Raw genomic sequence first — 20,800 nt, 5'->3', positions numbered from 1 at the left:
GGGGCGGGTGATAGAGCTGGGTCCGTGATCGTTCACTGTGCTCGCATTTCACTGTGCTCCCTGCGCTGACCCAGCGCCTGGTTTTGTCTCTTGCGCTTCGCGTACCGTCTGTGAAGAGAGGAGCTGACTGACTGCGCTGTGCCAGAGCCTTCCCCTGAGGAGCCTTGGCACGAGGATGAGCGCCGTCAACTCACAGTAAGTTCCCCCTGTCTGCAGCTCCGTGCCGTCCTGGCTCATCACACAGCAAGTGTTGTGTATGTCTGGGGTGAGTTAAGAAGAGCTGGGACCATCAGTTGTGCTTTCCCTCAGGTCCTAAGGATCACCATGCTTGCCTTCATAGACGTGTAGATTACCAGTACAAAGAGAGAATTAGACTGTTCAACGAGTATTTTTTTAAAGCGAAAAGCATACTAAGGATTCTTTCGTTTTTAATTAGATATTTCAGGGGAATGCTTGCAGCTCTTTAGGAGAGCAGAATGACTAGGATAAACAAATCTTCCAATTGGCTGTTTTGGAGATGTGCTGTTTGCAATACAAACAGTGAAATCCTTTGACACTCATAGGACTGATACTTGGTAGAGTTGGATGGCAAATCTCGGCGTTTCATGGCTTTGGACAGATCAACGTACCTTATTGAAGACTGTGTTGAAATTCCCTATGTGTATTGCTCTCTGACACAAGTTTTCCTGTCTTCTTCAGAGATGATGAAGATACCTTTAAAATACTCGTTGCTACTGATATTCATCTTGGCTATTTGGAGAAGGATCCAGTACGTGGAAATGATACATTTGTAACTTTCAATGAAATCCTGGACCACGCTCGAAAAAATGAAGTAAGTGCTACTTTTTGGAGAGGGGAGGACTGGAGCTGTTGAAAATGTGGTCCAATCTGCCAGAAGCTGTAAAGCTTAGTCCTGATACAGTCTCTAGTAACACCAAATCAAATGGCTGAACTGTTGGTTACGTTCAGTTTCGTTTCTGTTTTAGTAAAAGGAAGGCCTGTTTCTCTGTTAGAGCATTCTTACTGAATCGTGACTTTGGTGGCATTAGCAGTGTTTTGGGATTGCCTGCACCAGTTTCAGTGGCATTTAGAGAGGGTTTGTCACTGCAAGGAGGAAAAATAATTGAGGAGAGTGAGAGTAGTGATATACAGTCTGACAAATCAGTAGAGATTTGTTAGAAGCTTTTGAAGTGTGGTGCAGTGCTGAGTCGCTGAAGTGTGCAGCTCTGGTGTCGAGCAGCTCCAGTGCCTGTGCAATCGGCAGCAAAATCCTGTAGTGTGGTGGACAGGACAGGGGGACTTCCTGAACCGGGACAACGTCGGGGAGAGCCGAGAGTTGGAGTCGGGAGCTTCCAGGAGCCCGCAGCGGCTGATGGGACCTGGGTGGGGTCAGGAGCAGTGGCAGCCAAGTACTCCCCCCCCACCTGTGAAAGAAGCTCCTGGGGAGTGGCAGCAAGCAGGAGCACCTCCAACATGGCAAACACACATGCCATGGCATGACATTCTCTGCAAGAAGGGCCCTTGAGCCCTGCCAGCTCCACCAGGGAGCAGTGGTGTCTATCCGGCAGAAACCCATGGCATTTCTCTGCATCCACCACTACTGATAGAGCTGCCCAGATGGAGCTCTCTGTTCAGACACAGCTCCAATTGAGGAGTATCAGGGAGTGTGTGTGAGAGAGACTACTGGAATCACACCTTGCATTCCTTGGGGCAGGCCTGACAGGCAGACAGGACACATGATACAGGGGATTCTGTGTCCTTACTCCCTCTGGATGAAGTCACTGAATTAAGGGAGAGGGGGCAATGGCAACAAGTTCCTGCCCAGCACAGCAGGTGCATCTCCTCTGTGACTGCCCCACCTCTCCACATGCCCTGGCATAACAGGTTTGAGGCTCTGCGAGTGAAACTGAGCAAGAACAGTGGTTCATCTAGCATAGAGGTATTGCTGAGGTTAAGTTGCCTGTGCCCAATATCAAAACTCCTTCCATGTAGAAAAAAGATGGGTTGTTATAGGAGACTGCTTTCTAATGGGAACAGAAGGCCCAATATGCAGACTGGATTCACTTCTTAGGGAAGCCTGCTGCATCTCTGGGGCCTGAGTTTGTTGACAGCAGGTGAACATGATCCAGCGTGTGCCCAGGTGGCCAAGGCAGCCAATGGCATCCTGGCTTGTATCAGCAGTAGTGTGGCCAGCAGGACCAGGGCAGTGATTGTGCCCCTGTACTTGGCACTCTTGAATCCTGTGTTCAGTTTTGGGCCCCTCACTACAAGAAGGACATTGAGGCACTGGAGCGTGTCCAGAGAAGGGCAGAGGAGCTGGGGAAGGGTCTGGAGCACAAGTCTGATGAGGAGTGGCTGAGGAAGCCTGGAGAAAAGAAGGCTCAGAGTTGTATTGCTCTCTACCACTGCCTGAAAGGAGGTTGTAGCCAGGTGGGAGTTGAGCTCTTCTCTGAAGGAACAAGCAATTGGACTAGAGCAAATGGCCTAAAGTTGTGCCAGAAAAGGTTTAGACTGGATATTAGGAAAGATTTCTTCCCTGAAAGGATTGTCTAGCACTGGAACAGGCTGCCCAGGAGAGTGGTGGAGTCACCATCCCTTGAGGTATTTAAAACTTGGGGACATGCTTTCGTGTTGGCCTTGGCAGTGCTGAGTAAACACCTGGGTTTGATGATCTTAGAGTATTTTCCAACCTAAACGATTCTATGATTCCATTTTTAAGGACTGGATGTTTGTTAGTCAGATTCTTTGTAATTTTGATGAGGTTTTTTTCCTAATATTTTTCCAAAAGCTAAATATATGCAATATATGCAGAAACTGTAACTAGTACCTTCTCAAAATAATGTGGTGATAGCTACTGATTTCTTCCCACTAGGTAGTGCAGCAGTGAAAAAATAAAGTAGCTTTTCATGCCTGTCAAAAAATGTTCAGGAGCCCATTTGGAGACCTTTATTACAATAGTACACTGATCCTTTTTTTTACCACTCTCAGTTGTTTTCTCCTATGGCTCTTCATGAATGGGTCTTTTTGGGTTTGATTTTGTTTTAATTAATAATTTAATTTTTTTTTTCATAAGGAAGTTAAGTATTGTTTCTACTACTACTAATTCCTTTTAGCTAGAAGTATACTTCCTCAAATATGAGGAAGTATGTGGAACTCTCTAGAAGAAATAATTTAAACAATTTGCATAGAAGTCTTCCAAGGTAATACAAAATGTTGTATTAAAATAATGAAGCTTTTTGTTACATGCAGGTGGACTTTATTTTATTAGGTGGGGACCTTTTTCATGACAACAAACCCTCCAGAAAAACAGTACACTCTTGTTTGGAGTCGCTAAGAAAATACTGCATGGGTGATCGTCCTGTTCAGTTTGAAATTTTGAGTGATCAGGCAGTTAATTTTCATCACAGCAAGTAAGTATGTTACTATAAATTGTCATGTAAGGCTTGGTTTGTGTATTGGGTGAGTTTGTTGTGATTTTTAATTTATGTCCTCCATGACTGGAACCTGGAATTTTTAGGCCTGTCTGTGTGGGACGGTTTACAGGATAACTTCACCTGACATCCAAGTCTGTAAAGGAATGCATACAATATTTTGAGACATTTCTGAATGTGCTGTGATTCTTGATGTATTTATGTAATATATAGTTTCCATTTTGCAAGTACAATACAAGTAAGCCAATTCACATGAGTTGTTTTGGTAAAACCAGCAGAGTTCCCTGTGTGTAAGCACAGGTTGCACAACCTAATCCACTACTGCCACACAATTTTTTGTACAATTCTTTTCATGGCTTGTTCTAAAAAAATAGGGGGTTTTGCTACCCTATTTCCCCATGGGAAGTGTCATTCCAGTCCGTGGGTAAGAATCTTCTTATGCTTAAGATTAACCTTAGGCTTATTCGTAATCACTTCATTCTCATTTGTTCTGCAGCCATGATCTATTTGTGATGAAGTTAGTTTGAGGAGAATATTGAGAATGATACACAAATTTGCAGATATAGTTTAATTTCTTTTCCTCTTTTTGTACAGGTTTCCATGGGTGAATTATCAAGATGAAAATCTCAACATTTCTCTTCCAGTTTTTAGTATTCATGGCAATCATGATGATCCCACAGGGGTAATTATTATCATAATTGTACTGTTGCATTACAGAGATATAGCAGTAGAGAGACTTGTATAGAAATAAAGTTCTTGGAGATCACACTAGTTTTAGTCAGTTGCTCCACTCTTTGTGTAAATATTTTGTGTATCTTTAGGAATTTTGTTAGTAAGTGACAACAAGTTAAGTGTGTGACTTTAAAAAGCAAATGGAAATAAGAGATCCATAGGCACTGTGTTTAATTTCTTAATTTATATAGGTTTCCGTCATTGAGAACAGAATGACTTTTCATGCCAAGAAGTGGCAGTCTTTCAGAAAGTTTCTGAAACATTCCATCTGTAGTGACTGAAAGCTTTTTTCTTGAAGAAGGAGAATTTTGATATTTTGGTTTTTGCGTATGTAATTGATATGCATCATCCATTTTCAAGGAGGATAATCTAATAATAGTGAAATGGTAGCTTAAAAACAAGCTACTGAAAGTAAGCAGGAAGAGGATGTTTAGAAAGCATTAAACTGCATGTGTTGAATTAATAATTTTGCATTTTATGTGAAATAGCAGTGTATTGTGGAGATGAGTGTTTTAGCAGGAGTTTAACTTTGAATTTATTATGAGTTAGTTAGCTTAACCAGATAATTTTTGTAGTAGTTTAGAGACGGGCTGGTTTGGGTGTTTTTCTGTGGTGTTTTTTTTTTTTTTTGTTTGGTTGGTTTTTTTTGTTGGTTTTTTGTTGTTGTTGTTGTTTTTGGTTTTTTTTGAATGGTTTAATATTTAATTGCACATGGTTCAAATGAAGCATGACTTGTAAGGAAAAGGGATTTTCTTCTGTGCTCTTGAGTACTAACAAAGCCCCTAGTATATGTGATGGGGTTTTTCAGCTGCAGAAGTTACTTAAGGAAAGATATTCACTCTTACTTTTGAGACTTTCATTTAGACATTAAACACTAAATGTTCTGTTCAAATTTTTATATTTGTTTCTTAATATTTGTTATAGGCAGATGCACTGTGTGCATTGGATGTTTTAAGCTGTGCAGGACTGCTGAATCACTTTGGACGTTCAACCTCCGTGGAGAAAATAGATATTAGTCCTATTTTACTGCGTAAGGGTAGAACAAAAATTGCTCTGTATGGCTTGGGTAAGTGTTTGTCTGCCAGACTGTAACTAGACTGTTCATGTATTACTGAAATTTAATAGGTCTAAATAAAGTTGGAACAAACTTATAAGGCTGCAACAAACATGAAGTTCTACATAATCTAAATTAAAGCATATCAATTCTGTGACATTGTCAGGTTTCTCCTCTTGCTGTGTGTCACTGCCTGACAGGGTTGGGGGTTTTTTGCTCATTTAGATAAATCTTGCTAAGCTTGATTTTTGTACTTTTATTGGTGTTAAATGAGCCGTGCTTAAGTTAACCACAGACAGTGCCTGTGTATTGGTTCAGAGCAATCACACTCTTAAATTCTCTCTGTTGTGTATTAAGCTTATTTCATCCTACTTAGGCGAAACTAACACACCCTGTGTTCATGTGCCATTTTGGTTATATTTAAAAACATAAGGTGTCTGAGCAGAAACCTAATGTCTTGCATGTCTGTCTGAAGTGGTTCTTAAGTAACATCGGCCGTGGGTAATCTCAGTTTCTTTAAAGAATTAAGAGTTTCATACTTTAAAATGGTTCTATGATAGATTTTCAACTTCAGTCTTGTTTCTTTGTATTTTCTCCACTGATTTCCCCTCTACCCTCACTTCTTACTTAGAATGGTTATTTTTGACTGCTTTCTATCTAGAGAAGTTAACTGTTAAGATCTTATTTTTTCACCCTTATGTTTTGTCCAGTTATGAGTGCTTAAACACTTAATTCCAAGCAACTTTCATAGCTATAAATTAAGTCCTAGTTGGCCGTGATTTTGTGTGTTTAATGATATACTTTAAAAGCTTGCTAGATGTTTGAAGGGTTAGTAGTTAGTAGAATGTTCTAATACCACAATATAAAAGTTTTCGATAACAAAAGCGTTACTGAGAAATGCAACAACTTTCTAAAGTACCAGTGTTGCTGCATGAAGATGTTCATGAGTATTTCTTTGTGTTCGTTGCAGAATTATTTAAACCTTTCTGACTTTCTCTGATTCAGAGAGCTTTTGTTCTCATACAAATTATGGACAGTCCATATGGGATTTATTGATATGCATCATGAGCCTGGCTAAGGATAGTTCGAGTTTTTTATTTTACTAGTTAAAAACATCAAGGAAATAATCAGTGACTTCCAGGGATGGGACATACCCAACTTTCTTGGGCAAACTGTTCCAGTGCCTCACTACCCTTACAGTAAAGAACTTCTTCGTGATATCCAACCTAAATCTATCCTCTTTCAGTTTAAAGCTGTTCCCCCTTGTCCTATGACTGCTTTCACTTGTGAAAAGTCCCTCTCCAGCTTTATTGTAAGCCCACTTTAGGTACTTGAAGGCTACTATATTTTGTTCTTCATGTGTTTTTGATAGAGTTTCTGGTAAAAATACTATAAAATACAGACTTGTTTACCACACCAAAATATTTTTTTTTGTTGTTTGTCCACTTCAGGAGCTATTCCAGATGAGAGGTTGTATCGTATGTTTGTCAATAAGCAAGTAACCATGCTGAGACCAAAGGAAGATGAAGATAGTTGGTTTAACTTGTTTGTGATTCATCAAAATAGGTAACAGTATTGAATGAATTACAGCGACTTACTGTGTTACTTCATTAAACTGCCCGGAAAAGGATAGGTGAGCAAGCCAGCTGTGTTAGTTCATGCTTCTTGTGAATAGCTGGTTTCTTAAAATTTTCACTAGTGAAAACATTGTTTTACAGCCCTTTTTGGAGAAGAATCGTAAAGGAAAATGAAATAAATGAGTTAGAGGAGTTGGGAAATTTCATCCCAAACTTTTATAGTTAGGGGCAGTGGAGGGTTTGTAGTGTAATATGCTTATAATTAAGTCCTTTCTGCTTGTTACAGCTGGGAGAACATCAAACTTCATATTGCATTTTCTATCCTTGTTTGAACTGTAGTTCAGCAATAACCCTATGTTCCCTTGCACTGCTGCGCTTTGCAGACAGGTAGCGTGTTTGGTCTGCCTACAGGCTTCTCCCAGCAGTGGCTATAGGAACAGGCAGAGTTCTTTTCCAAATACTTTCTTCTAATTTTTCCTGAAGAAGAGGGCAGTCCTCATGTTCAAATAACGGTGAGGCAGACATAAACAAATACAGCTCAGATAACCCTGTGTACTGATGCCTATCAGTAGGCTGAAGGAACTCACTCCCCCATCTCCCTTGTCTTCCAGAAAGGGATTGGGGATGGCATGTCCCATGTCTGTTTAATTCAGTGGGTTTTACCCCACCATTTAAAAACAAAAAACCAACCAAAACTGATGGCCATGAGGTGCTATAAAAGGATTCATATAGAAAAAAAACTAAGGTCTTGTAAGCCAAGTAAGAAGAAAACAGAGGTCCAAATAAAAGGAAGGGAGCAGAAAACAGTGAACTATGTAAAACAGCGAGCTGTGTAAGTTGCCTTTTTGTTTAACCAAACACTAAACAACTGTGTGAGGAATAAATGTGAAGAAGACCTGACATGTATGTCAGATATTATTGCTGGAGTTCCTGTATTATTTTAAATCACACTGATATTTTTCTCCTCCTTCACTCTTCCCTTGCCCATCCATTACTCTTCTCTTCTCTTGAACAGGAGCAAACATGGAGCTACCAACTACATTCCAGAGCAGTTTTTAGATGACTTTATTGATCTTGTTGTGTGGGGTCATGAACATGAGTGCAAAATAGCTCCATTCCAAAATGAACAGCAACGTTTCTATGTTTCTCAGCCAGGAAGTTCAGTGGTGACATCTCTGTCCCCTGGAGAAGCCATGAAGAAGTGCGTGAGCTTTTCTTTTTGTTCTTGTTTATCCCTTGTCTTACATGTCTCAGGTGTTGTGTTGAGATCAGAAAAATACTTGTATAGAGTATGGAAGGAGTTGTATTAGCTTCAGAGTATGACTCTTAAAGTAGCAAAGTAGATGGAATAAGTGCCTGGTAAAACTTTTACTTTGCTTACAATTTAATCTAACATTAGAAGCAAATGGAATTTAGCTAAGAGGAGTTACATCCTGATAAATTGGAATACAAGGAGCTGAGTGCAGGTGCTTGTGTATGCACCAAGCACAATCTAAATACAATAAAATGGAAATTTGGTAGGGCCAACCTTGAAGTACAGATCTTCCTATAGCTTTTGAAATTTTGTCCCTGAAAAGTAAACATGAATTTGAAAACAAATATTTATACCATAGTTCTCTTACCTTCTAGTAAGTTACCTTTCTCCTTCTAGACACATTGGTTTGCTGCATGTTAAAGGGAAAAAAATGAAAATGGAGAAGATTGCTCTAGAGACAGTGCGAACTTTCCATATAGAGGATATTGTTCTAGCTGATCATCCAGATCTTTTTAATCCTGACAATCCTAATGTTACTCAGGCAATACAGGCGTTCTGCATGGAAAAGGTAACTTGTGGTGCTAACAGTTTATGGATGACAGTGTGTGGACAAGGGATGGGATCTGTGACTGGTTTTGAGACTGGAAGATGAGAAATCTTGTGTCTTGCCCCATATTAAAACTAACTCAGACAGTGTTTCCATAGGAAGCTAATTCCATGACATTCACTCTGCAGCCTTGGCTTCCAGATTCCTTGGTTGGGATGACCTGTTAAAGTAGGCTGGAACTGGTTTTTGGGTGTCATATCATCTTTGTACAAAAGCTTGCACCTGAGAGTGGGGCAGTGTTGGATGTGCACTTTGGAACCAGCATAAATACATTGACCTAAGCCCTGAGAGCTTGGCCGTGCAGTCTGAAGTGGCAGAAGTAACTAAGCAAGTTTATTAATTGCTTAGTTCTTAGGTTTATTTAAGTCTCTTCCTGCTTTTCCCTGGAACTAGAAATTTAGCAAAGCATAGTGACTATAAAATATGAGTGATCAGTGGTGTAGATACTGCTGGACTACACTGTATCTGAAGAATAAGCCTTTCGTTGTCATGTTGTTCTCAGTCATTTTTAATGGCTTTTGGCTGGATACTGGTACATACGTGTTCAGGAATGAGAGCACATTATATAAGGATTTATTTTGATAGCTCCTCTTGCAACTGGATGTATTTTAAGTTATACTTGAAATGTTCGGGAATCTGTAAGAGAACAAAATGGAACTGAATTTCTAATTCTCCTTCACAGGTGGAATTGATGCTGGACAACGCAGAAAGAGAGCGCTTGGGAAATCCCCGCCAACCAGAGAAGCCTATCATAAGATTAAGAGTAAGAAATTCAGCTTGGATTGCTTTGTTTTTAGAGGTCACTGTGAAGAGCTTCAGAGCAAAGTCATGCTTCTTGTGTAAACACATAATACATGTATTTTTTTTGCTGTGTACAGGCAAATATGAATCACCTACCATGCTTCTGTTTACCTGTGTAACTAGTACTCTAAGGTAAAGGATGAGATTGGTCATAAGTGTACTTCACTGCTGGTCTGAGTAAGGGCATCAAAAGTGGCTATTTATTGTGAAGTTTTTTAAAATCATATTATCCTCTGTGTGTTCCTAACCTAATCAGAAACCATTGTAAAGGCTAGTAAATGAAACAAATTGGGAACAAGTTATAAATATGAGCTGTTATTAGCTTTTCTGTTAATGTTATTATTAGCTGTTATTAGCTAACTCTTAATGCATAGTAAGGCGTTAATTTTAGGTTGACTTATTTCTTCTAATTTTTTCTTTGAAGCATAACAAATTTGTTTTGAGTTGTGTGACTTCTCTGTTTCTGTTTGTTTCATATTTAAATTTGTTCTTCCTCTCTTAGGTTAATTATGCAGGTGGCTTTGAACCATTCAGTGTCCACCGTTTCAGCCAGAAGTACATGCATAGAGTGGCTAACCCAAAAGACATCATACAGTTTTTCAGGCATCGTGAACAAAAAGAGAAAAAAGGTGATTATGAAAGAAGCAATCATTGGCTTGCCTTTGTTTTCATTCTTCTTTCTTTATTTTGTTGCCCAGCACTTGCAAAGGCTTGGTATCTACCACCTAACGTGTTATAGGAGGAGTAAAGATGCATTATCTTATTTAAGTGTATATATTGTACAATTATTTCTCTTCTGTTTCTGGGTTTGTCAAAAAATTCTGATATTCAGCACAGCATTTTCTTACAGTTACTCTTAAACAGTTCCATTTTCCTTTGGCCTCAGACCTTACTCAGTTGCTTATAGTAATACATATAGCCCCATGCCAGGCTGGATTGGTTCTGTGATTGGTCTGTTGTTTCACAGACTATGGTTCTGTGACAATTACCATGAAAGGCATTAAGTGGCTCACTCCTGAGACTTCTTAGAATAAGATTATTTGGTTTGGACACTCTGAAGGAAAAGAGATGGGTATAGTGCTTTTTCCTTTTGTATTTTAATTTTATTTTGTAGTAGTACATTTGTTTTTCCCTAAAATAGTAATGAAGGGTATCTCATGAAGAGATGTTCATATATTTTTAAAAAAGGTCCAAAGGTATGACAGCACTTTTTTGCCCTAATTAATCATGTGTATGAGGTGCTCTTGGCTTCTCTCTTCTAGGTATGTTTCTATTCAAATATTTGTGCAAAACAAATGATAGCTGTTAGTATTGCAGCATTTCTCACCGTGCCTAGAATTTTTAATAAATGATTAATAGATATTGTCGTCCAAATACTGGATTTGTAATAGTAGCTAGTGAAGATTCAGCTTGTACAGGAACACAATGTGCTAAAAAACTTCTACTGGTTCATATTAGTACATTGTAAGTGCATTGTCTAATTCCAGTGACAGTTTTTATGAATACTGCCAGTTCTATAAAGTTCAAAACAGTATTTCATGAATAAAAACTTCTTTTAGTGAGGTGTTTTTAAAATTATACTGTATAGGTCTTGGTTTAATATGCTTTGGTGTTCTCTTTTCATAGTTGCATAGTCTCATTACCATTTTCAGAATACACACTAGCTACCACATCTGTCACCATGTTTCACCAATACATTTTACTTTTCCTACTTAGCATGCATGTCAGCTTCAGGAAGGGAATATAAAAATGATACCATGGCTTTTGCACTGCTGTATTAGATAGCCTGCAGTACAAGGGAAGTGGCTAATGGAGGGCTCAATGTTTTCATTGCATGTGCACATTGTGGTTCAGTACAGGTGATGTTAAGACTTCAGGAATTCAGAAGTTGTTACTGTTTCTTTTGTCATAGCTGCTTATATAACCCCTCAAACAAAGCAATGGTTTGTGCTTTCATGTGGTAGACATCTTAAAGCAGTCTGTAGGCACTTTATGTTACTTTGTGTGGTATGTGCTAACCTCAGATGATTATCCCTCTCATTCTTCTGCCATTCCTACCTTGCTGCCTGAGAATGGGGGATGAGCTATGAGCATTTTCTATTGAAAATCAGTCAGCATGCTGAGGAGGAAAATGTCTTTTCTTGTAAATGGGTTACTTATAAAAAACTTCCGTGCTTCGATGGCTCCTATGATTTTCTTCTATTCTATTTTCTTCTATCTTCTAGAGTTCAATTATAAGACCTTTCAGAACATAGTGTTCAAGATATAATTCCAGATGTGTGTTAGTTATAAGAACTCTTTATATCTGCTAGAGGTGGAGTTGTCTGCACAAATACTATGTTTCCAATCAATAGACCCTAAAAAGAACAAAAAGCTTTACATATAAAAGGGACCACAATTCTTGAGAGGCCTGCATTAACCTTTTTTCCTGCTATTGTCAGTGGGATGCTAATAATTAAAAGCTGCAAATGTGGATGATGCCACTGTGCTTTTCTATTCTAGACATTGATCTTAATTTTGGAAAATTGGTTAGCAGACCTGCTGAGGGAATGACACTGAGGGTGGAAGACCTTGTAAAGCAGTATTTCCAGACAGCAGAGAAGGTATTTTTCTACCTTTTATAATTTCCCTTTTTAATGTCATATGATCTTTTTTTTTTTTTTCTTAATGGAAGTAGAATGCCCTGAAAAGACTCTGACATTCACCAAGAAGTGAATTTATTTCCCATAAAACTGTCTGAGAATTACCACATGAAGTGTGTGTCTCAGAGTAACAAGTAACTGTTGTGTATAGGTGGTGTAGGTATGTGAACAAGCACTGGTTTGAGAGTGTGGTAGCTCTTCGTGTGAACGTGCAGTGTCTGCCCTGTACTGAGTGACGTGTCATGTACTCAGGTACAGGAGGAAAATGTGAGGCAGCATGCTCTGAGGGAAGAGCTACCTTAATTTACTCTAGGGCTAGTGTGAGATTGTAGCATTTACTATTACCAGCTGGCTTGGAGTCACTTGTTACTTTGCAGTGTGTTTGTGTCCTCAGCTGTAGTGCACTTCCACATTTTATTTAAAGCAGAGCAGGGAGAAGGAAGAGAGACCCCGAATTATTTGCCTTCTTCCCACCCTGCTGTTAAATCTAGTATATTTCCCTTTCCCAATACCAATGCAGTAACATCTCAGAGATAAAAAAATAATCAGTGAGCCAGGTGCCCAAATGCTTGATGTAGTTGATCAAGCATAACTTGCAGAAGCTATTTCAGAACAGCAAGAATTTTAGAGCAAGAACTCTTGAGGTGAAGGTCCTTCAAATTACATCATCCTGCCTAACCTTAGACACATGCTAGGTGTCAGTATCAGGACAGTGTAAATAATATTCTTTTGTTATGCTTATTTTATTTAAACATTTTGTTTCATAATAACTAGAAAGTTTATTCCTCTGGGCAGCATTATTTCATGGAAGTTTTTATTTTAGATAATAACTAGCATTGCAGTTTCTTTACTGTTCATAAAGATTTTTGCTTGGACTAATTTGGAAAATTCTCTGTAAAGTAGGTGTGACATGCTAGTAGCAAGAGAGTTGTACTGGTTTATGACAAGTAACATTTGCTTATTGCTGTGCTTTTCTCTGATTGAGATATTCAATGCACATTACTGGTTTTTCAACCAACTTAATGTAATATTTATCTGAAACAGCTCGAATATTGCTTGCTTTCTCTAATGGCAAATGCTCCTTAACAAATTATTTTCCCCAATTCTGAAGAAAGTACAGCTTTCACTTCTAACTGAAAGAGGAATGGGAGAAGCAGTGCAGGAGTTTGTGGACAAAGAGGAAAAAGATGCCATAGAAGAGCTGGTGAAATTTCAACTAGAAAAAACACAGAGGTTTCTCAAGGAGCGTCGCACGGATGCAGAGGAAGAAAAAATAGATGAGGAGGTAATATTCTGTTAATGTTGATTGCCCAAGAGAGGTCAAAGCAGTAGAAAAATTAGTTTAGTTGGTTTAATAGATTGCCTGTGTGTGGAGCACGTGCAACACTTGCCTCTAGTCATTTTCTGCAATTAATAAATGAAAAATTAATTTATGAGGAAGTTTTAAGTATATGATTTCAAAGCTTGTATTGAAAATGGGGTTTAGGTTGCACACATGTACATAGAAAAAAATCTGTCTAATACATGTAAAACTACATACTTCCACTATTGTGAGAAAGATGATAGATAAAATCTCTTCATAGCTTTTCTGTTTGGCTTGGGGAAGAGTACAAGAACAGGACAAGCATAAAGAAAATTTATCCTTCAGGTGCTCTACTTGCTTCTAACTGCTTGACTGCTTACAGCTCAGGGTGTCCCAGAGAGAGGTCTGGTTTATGTGTATTGAACAACCTCTGATAGACATTTTTGTCATCTCATCGAGCTCCCACACGAGCCCATGTATTAAGCTGTAATACTCAAAATTGTAGAAGAAGTTGTTCAGCTTATCTGTGCACTGTTTAAAGAAGAATTTGATGGGGAAGGAAGGCTGCATCTACCTATTTTCTTGCTGATAGCTTTAATTCAGGAGGGGTTGAAGGAGACCATAAACAATCAGTACCTGCAGGCTTTCTGTGACACTTGAGGGTGGATTTTTTGTTGTTGTCTTCAGAACTAATGCCTTCTTTCTGTCACGCCTCATATCTTTTTCCATATTTGTCAAGTTGAGCTTCCTTGGTTGTACATGTACTGCAACATTGTCTCTTCTCATAATAGTTATTTTCTATCTTGGTTCTTCATCTCGACCCCTTTTTCCAGTTATTCAATTTCAGTGTCCGTTATTGTCAAAGTTATGTATACTCTTCTTCTCTTAAACACAGTATCTCCATCATGTCCCGAGCTTTCTTCCACCCCAGTGATGTAGCTCCAGTTATTAACAGAATGTGAGATTCTTAAACTGTAGGGACAGCATGAAAGGGCCCCAGACAAACTTCAGTTATTCTTGCACTCTTCACTTCTCACATGAGCTTGATTTAATGATTCAGTGATTAAAGCTTTGCACTTACTGTGTTTTGATTATTGTATGACATGAACTGTTATTTTGACAGGAACGTTTTTTTTATTCAGGTGAGAAAATTCAGAGAGAGTAGAAAAAAGAATACTGAAGAAGAGGATAAGGAAGTCCGTGAGGTAATTCCTCTGAATTTTGAACATAGGCTGAAAAATGGAGTCGTGCCTTCTGCATATAAATGCAGTCATTTAGCAATGCTTCAGCAGTACTTCACCATTATCCTTGCCAAAAAGTGCCTGTCTGCCTTTAAAGCTTTGTAAGTCTATTTTAAATCTTGGGATAATATGTAACTAAGCTACTGCTTGATTTGGCTTTTGAGGTCTCTTGTACAAATTTGTGAACCTGAATGTTCATTATTTCTTGCTTTTAACTGAGGTTAGACCAGGCAGGTGACTTTGAAAGATGTTTCAGCTTTAAGCTATTTGTGATCTCATTATCACATGTGGATGGACTGTATTGGGTGGCATTAATGGAACCAATTGGGAGTATTGGTAGACCTTTAGGTACTGTGTCCTTATCAGCAATCTTAAATCTTAGATCTCCCAGGTACTCATACCTAGATTACATGTGTATTTCCAAGGAGAATTGCCAGCTACTGACAGCATGGGTGCTCCTTTGTCTTTGCAAGTTATGTGGGACTGGAATGAAATTTTGAGAGAAAGTACACCTGGGGTGAGATTCAGTTCTGCTAATCTGGGATATCATCACCTGAACTAGTTGTTTAAGCACCCACTGTCATCAGTAAAGTTCAAGTCAGTGAAGCCCATAGGGTGCTTCCTCTGAGCAGATGTGTGTAGCTGACACAGGACGACCTGAGCTGTTCACCAAACTCCACTGACAGTGTGTTATATTAACAAGTTCCATTCTGTTATCAGAGCTTAGCTAACTACTGTATATGTATGCATCTAATTAAATAGACTCAGTATTTTCACAGATGTCCTTGCCTTCCATAACACTGGATTTGTGTCTTCTAAGCCTCACTGGTTTAGAACTATACATTTTTATTTATAGTTATATTGTATATTTATTGTACACAACTGGGATTTAACAATGGTGTGTGTCGTGAGTTAGGATTCTTTTTCCTGTAGTAATTACTGTTCCATTTCAGGCAATGATCAGGGCCAGAGCCCACAGATCTGAGGATGAAGTTCTGGTTGCAGCCTCCAGTGATGAAGATTCCATGGACATGGAGATGATAGGCACTGGTAATCCAAGTGATGGCCTTTCTTCAACACTGAGCCGAGGAAGGGGTCGGGCAAGAGGTAGGGCAAGAGGTGCAAGAGGACAAAATTCAACAGCAAGAGGTTCGTCTCGAAGAGGAAGAGGTAAGAAAAACTTCAGAGTCTTTGTACTGCAGTTCCTGACCTTTTTTTCTTTGAAAGATGACTCTTCTGATGCTTCCATCAGGTGGGAATTTGTTGCTTAAGAACTCCTACTGGAAAAAAACCTCTTCTCAAATACTTGTGGTATACTATTACATACAGTTGACTGCCTTACAAGGCTTAAGTTGTGTCTTTTTCACTGTCGTTAAAAGAAAAATATCTTTCCTCCCAGCTATAGAAACACAGTAGACTCCTAAAAGATGCATTATTGGGAAGGTCTGTGCAATAAAGTGCATGGATAGCCCTTTGTCATTGCTAAAGGTAATCCATTTGATCAGTGTAAAAAAGGAGGTACAGATTGTCTCTCTCCTAATGTAATTTGCAAGAGACTTTAATGTTTCTAGTGACTGAAACAATGGGGAGTGTTTCCTAACCAAAACGAATTAAATAGCTCCTTGACTGTGTGGTTGTGCACTTTAGAGTGGTAGTTGTACTTCCATTATAGATGTACTTTCATTGTGTATATATATATATAAATAAATAACTCCTTTGAGTTGTCTCAGTAATATGCCCAAAGGTCTTAGAGCACATTGAGTTGAAGCAAAGGCTGTCATCTTGGGTCTGATTTGGTTAGTGCCTTTAAACTAGTTCTGTGAACCTGTACTCCAACACTGTTGTGATCCCATCAGAGCAGGGCCCTGTGTGTTAAGAGGTTGTGTCTGTCTTTGAGTACTTGACCCAGAGCAGTTCTTCTGCATGTAAGGAGGCCTTTGATTCAAGGAGAAAGTGAGGAGTAAAGAGGATTGTATGTAGATTTTTTGAAGTGACTTCCCACTCAGTAATGGTAGACTAAAGAGGAGAAAAAATAACTGCTGAACAGATTTGCATTTTGTTTGTTATCTCTACAGGAACCACTAGCCAAGAATCAGCTTCTAGCAGCAGATCCTACAAGCCTGTATCTGTGCCTGCCAAGAATATGTCTATCGTGGATGGTAGGCCTGTGATCTGTCTGTTACTCTAATCTGCTCTCTCAAATTGTAGTGAAGGTGTTTGTTTAATGATGAAGTGTCTTAATTGCCTTTTTTTTGCTATCAGTCCATTTCAGCTGTGAGAGATTCTTTCAGTGCTAATGAAATAGAATAACTAACAGTGATGAGAGAAAGAAAAAAGAAAATGAAAAAAAGAATAGTAATATTCTTCTGTCATGGGCTAAAATGAAATGTTTTAGGAACTTCTGGCTAGAACTGGAAATACGAAGCATTTTATTGTATGCAGTTCCTTAAGGAATAAGTATAGAAAGAACATTTTAGGCAGAATATTCCTCAGGGGATAAAAAGTTAAATTTGACTGATGTTTACAAGTTAGTAAACTTTAATTTAGCCTTACATTGTAGCAAGTTTTATAAATGCCTGTTTTTACTAGAGAAGAAAACCGTATCTTTAAGCAGCCTACATATGTGAGAGTAGCTCTTCCTTGCACTAGACGACAGGCACTGAGGGAACAGGACAGGTAATCTGAATATTAAAGAAAAAAACACTGCTCACTAATCTACACATAAATCCCCCACAAAATACCCCAAGTTAGACTGAATTTTAATAAAAAAATCAGCAAATTACCTTAATTTTAAATTGATCAGAAAATGACCTAAAATATTGCAGACAAATGAATTTTAGCAGATGTGTTCATGTCTAAAATGTTAGATATACAGGAATTTCAATTATAGTAATATTTTTCACTTCCTCTGAACCAATGTTACTGGTGGTTTTTCAGCCAGGCTGGGAAGCAGCTGCACAGAGGGTTATATCCCTGGGTTGACACAATTTATGTTTTGGGCTGGTTTGTTTGTTTGTTTTGCAGTATTTTGCAGTGGAAATGCGTGCTAGACAGGTCTTAAATAAAAAGAACAATATAATGTTGTTTGCATTTAATTGTGTGAGTATTTAAAAAATATTGCATATGTTTTATTCCAGCCTTTAGGTCTTCAAAAACAGACCACTCTTTAAATTCATTCCAGTCTTACTCTGAGGTAAGCAGCTTCTTGTAAGAGTGAAGTTGTGCTGTCTTTTACTGTTGATTTGAAAAATAAATGCGCGGTCAAAATGTTAGCCTAGATCAGCAGATGTTCCCAAGCCATCAGTTCCAGCATGAAGTTTCTGCATGTTAATTTGGAGACCTTTTGTATCCTTTTTTTTTTATGGTGTTTGCCTGAGAAAAGCCAGGTTTTATTTGTGACCATAGTCTAAGATATGAGGTGTATATATCACATATATATCATGTATATAACACATGAGTGTTTTCGTGGGTTCTGCAAGCTCAAAGATGTGAAGAATAAACTTGTGCTGTATTTGCAAATTTGTGCAGTTCTAGTCTGGGACTCTCTCAAGTGTATATTATTATAACTAAATAGGTGTATAGTCGGAAAAAATTAGGGGTTCTGTGCTATAGTACTGAAGCATTATGCACTCTCTCTGTAAGAATAAATTCCATGGAAGACTTTAATACACTTCTTTTTCAGGATATTATAGATGTTGATTCTGATCCAGAAGATACTTCTTTTGTTCCTCCTTCTTCCAAAGTAAATCAAAGGTCAGTATGTTTGATTCAGGAATGCAACCATGAGTGCCTTATTTCTGACTGGCAGTCAGCAGAGTCTGAGGATCTGATTGACTACCAGATTTTTAGGAAAGTCATAGCACTGCTTAGAGAATTTACATAAATTTTTGCTTTTTAATGTGGGTTATCTTTCTGTAACAAAAAAAATTAGATTACTGATTGAAGTAAACTTCATCAGAGGTTTAGTTTTAATATGTTATTTTGAGAATTTGTATTGTTTTACTTATTTCTATTTATTTTTACTCTGTGTATTGGTGGCCCAACTCTTAAGTGAAGGGGGACGTTACTGGAATGTCTGGAAACTGAGAACATGCTGATGCCATTTTTCTTCTCTTCATATGTTTCAAGGTTGCCAACTACGTCTTCACTTAGTAAAAGAGGTTCACAAAGCCAAGCATCTAGAGGAGTTGATTTTGAGTCAGATGAGGTATGGTGTATAGTACTATTTTTTTAGGTTTATTTCATGTAAGTTTCTATAGCTCACTTTTACGGCTATTTGAGTAAAGCATTTCGGAGTAAAATTGAATTTATTATTTTTTTCACTAACAGGGCTAGATTATTGCAACCAACTTTAATTAGATTACCTGCATAATTATCAAAAATAAGGCTGGAAGGGACCTCAGGAAAATATCCAATCCTTTTTCCCTTCAATTTTTAGTCAGTGAATTGTCATTACTGAAATGTGGACCTGGAATTGCCTGGGAGAGAAAGTCATTACAATCTCTTCTAGTGTGCTTAGCTATATCCTTTCATTTAATTATATATTTTATTCTTTTAGAAAGGAAGTTTTTTTGTTGTTGTTGCATTTAGAAACAGCTCTTTTCCAGGGCATTTTATTGTTGTAAATTATCTAAGTACACTTCTTAAAAAATTTAAAACACTGTCTTCAAGTCTAGTATGTCTGTTCTTGCAGCATATCTTTGAACTGAAATGGTTTCTTCCACAACTAAACAAGTAGAAATTTTTACACAGTTTAGCACTGAATAGAATACACTGTATTTTGTCAAGCATTGTGCAGTTTGTTTTTATAGGCTGACATGCATGGTCAGAATCCATTCCTTAACAATGTCAGATGTTGGCCACTTCAGAGAAAATACTACGTTCTTGTCCCTTCTCCCCACTGTGCTGTCTCTTCTTGTACCTGTAATAAAATACTACATGTTTGCTTGAATATGCAAAAAGAAACAGTATTTTTGATTCATGCAAATATCAGTAAATTATGATGTGCAGTGTGTATGTGGACATAATTTTATTATGTGCTGCTTATTAACAACTGAAATATAGATTATTACTTATTCCAAAGTAGCTGTTCTGGTCATATTGACATAAACTTCTATTCTCTGCACATATGTCACATGGTGTTTTAAGTCAATAGATGACCTTTTTCATATCAAAACCAACAAAACCAGGTCTGTCAGAAAGCATGGAATTGTATGGCCAGGCTTTCTAGTTTGACCTAAAGGTGACTTTACTTGTTTATGACTTGAAATGCCTGCTGGTTTTAGTGATGTGTATCTCTTTGCAAATTGCAGGATGATCCATTCATGAGCCCTGCAACATCAAGAAGAACTAAGTGATTTCTGGCTCACTATGCAAGAGAGACCATGGAAGTTTGTGAAGAAAATGGAAAGCAGTTTGCAAGGCATTCTCTAGATGATATTTCTCTATAAATGATGGCTTGCCTTCTATTTTCTTCTGTGAAATGGTTTGGTTTGGGTTTTTTTTTCCAGCAGCACCAAATTTGGTATAATGTCTGTTAAATTGCTTGATGCACTAGACTAGAGGGTCTGATATTCTAAAGTACTGCCTGAAAGTGCAAGTTCTTTCTAAAACTCTCAAACTCTGTTTTCTTTTTGGGATGATAATAAAAATGACAGTTATGTCTTTTGTAGAAAACTCCATCTCTTTGGTTTGAATTCTGCAGAGAAGTAAATTTATAGTAGTATGCAGGTATGAATATGGACACAGTCTTAGCACAGTGGCAGTTGTACTTACTTACAGTCTGCTGTGGATACATTTGAAAACTCTGAATTCGGAGTCATAGTTGGACACAAGAATACAGGTTTCAGTATTGAAGCTGTAAAATGTCTTAATGCTTTCAACTCAACCAAGAGAACTTAAACCCAGTATTGCACTGTTATTAAACATCATAGTATATGGGAGTGGATTCAGCTCTGTAATTCAGGAAGTACCAAAGGGGACTCTCTATTTTCATGTTACATGCACATCCTAGGAAAATATTTTAGCCAAGTATATAAGAATAATAGGAATCATATCAAAGGCTCTTTCTCCCTTTTCACAATTTTTTTTTTTCTGTCAGCTGTCAGATTCAGTGGCTTTGTGTTAAAATTGACTTGTATGGAAGATAAATATAGCA

The 20,800-nt window shown here is 38.0% G+C and overlaps 1 protein-coding gene across 1 annotated transcript; it reads left to right on the top strand.

The window, feature by feature from the left end:
• The first annotated feature begins 71 nt into the window (after positions 1-71).
• MRE11 (MRE11 homolog, double strand break repair nuclease) lies at positions 72-20,134 on the top strand. The gene is made up of 19 exons (XM_082278183.1): positions 72-195; positions 700-832; positions 3,250-3,410; positions 4,026-4,113; positions 5,088-5,229; positions 6,669-6,783; positions 7,810-7,995; positions 8,446-8,617; positions 9,339-9,419; positions 9,960-10,086; positions 11,960-12,060; positions 13,211-13,384; positions 14,545-14,607; positions 15,597-15,813; positions 16,719-16,802; positions 17,781-17,836; positions 18,326-18,396; positions 18,772-18,850; positions 19,956-20,134. Exons 1-19 carry the CDS (start codon positions 176-178, stop codon positions 19,998-20,000), a joined length of 2,115 nt encoding a protein of 704 aa, XP_082134309.1. The 5' UTR covers positions 72-175; the 3' UTR covers positions 20,001-20,134.
• The last annotated feature ends 666 nt before the right edge of the window (positions 20,135-20,800 follow it).

Source organism: Coloeus monedula, assembly GCF_965178545.1.
Source record: "Coloeus monedula genome assembly, chromosome: 3".
Taxonomy (NCBI): domain Eukaryota; kingdom Metazoa; phylum Chordata; class Aves; order Passeriformes; family Corvidae; genus Coloeus; species Coloeus monedula.
The sequence above is the reverse complement of the archived record's forward strand: the minus strand, read 5'-3'. Positions and strand labels throughout refer to the sequence as shown.

What these genes read in the sequence shown, in the direction of transcription:
- MRE11 (XM_082278183.1), top strand. Translation starts at nt 176, where the DNA reads ATGAGCGCCGTCAACTCACA. An exon ending in GTTAATTTTCATCACAGCAA is followed by an intron (nt 3,411 to 4,025) that starts GTAAGTATGTTA and finishes CTTTTTGTACAG; the next exon opens with GTTTCCATGGGTGAATTATC. An exon ending in AGGATAAGGAAGTCCGTGAG is followed by an intron (nt 14,608 to 15,596) that starts GTAATTCCTCTG and finishes GTTCCATTTCAG; the next exon opens with GCAATGATCAGGGCCAGAGC.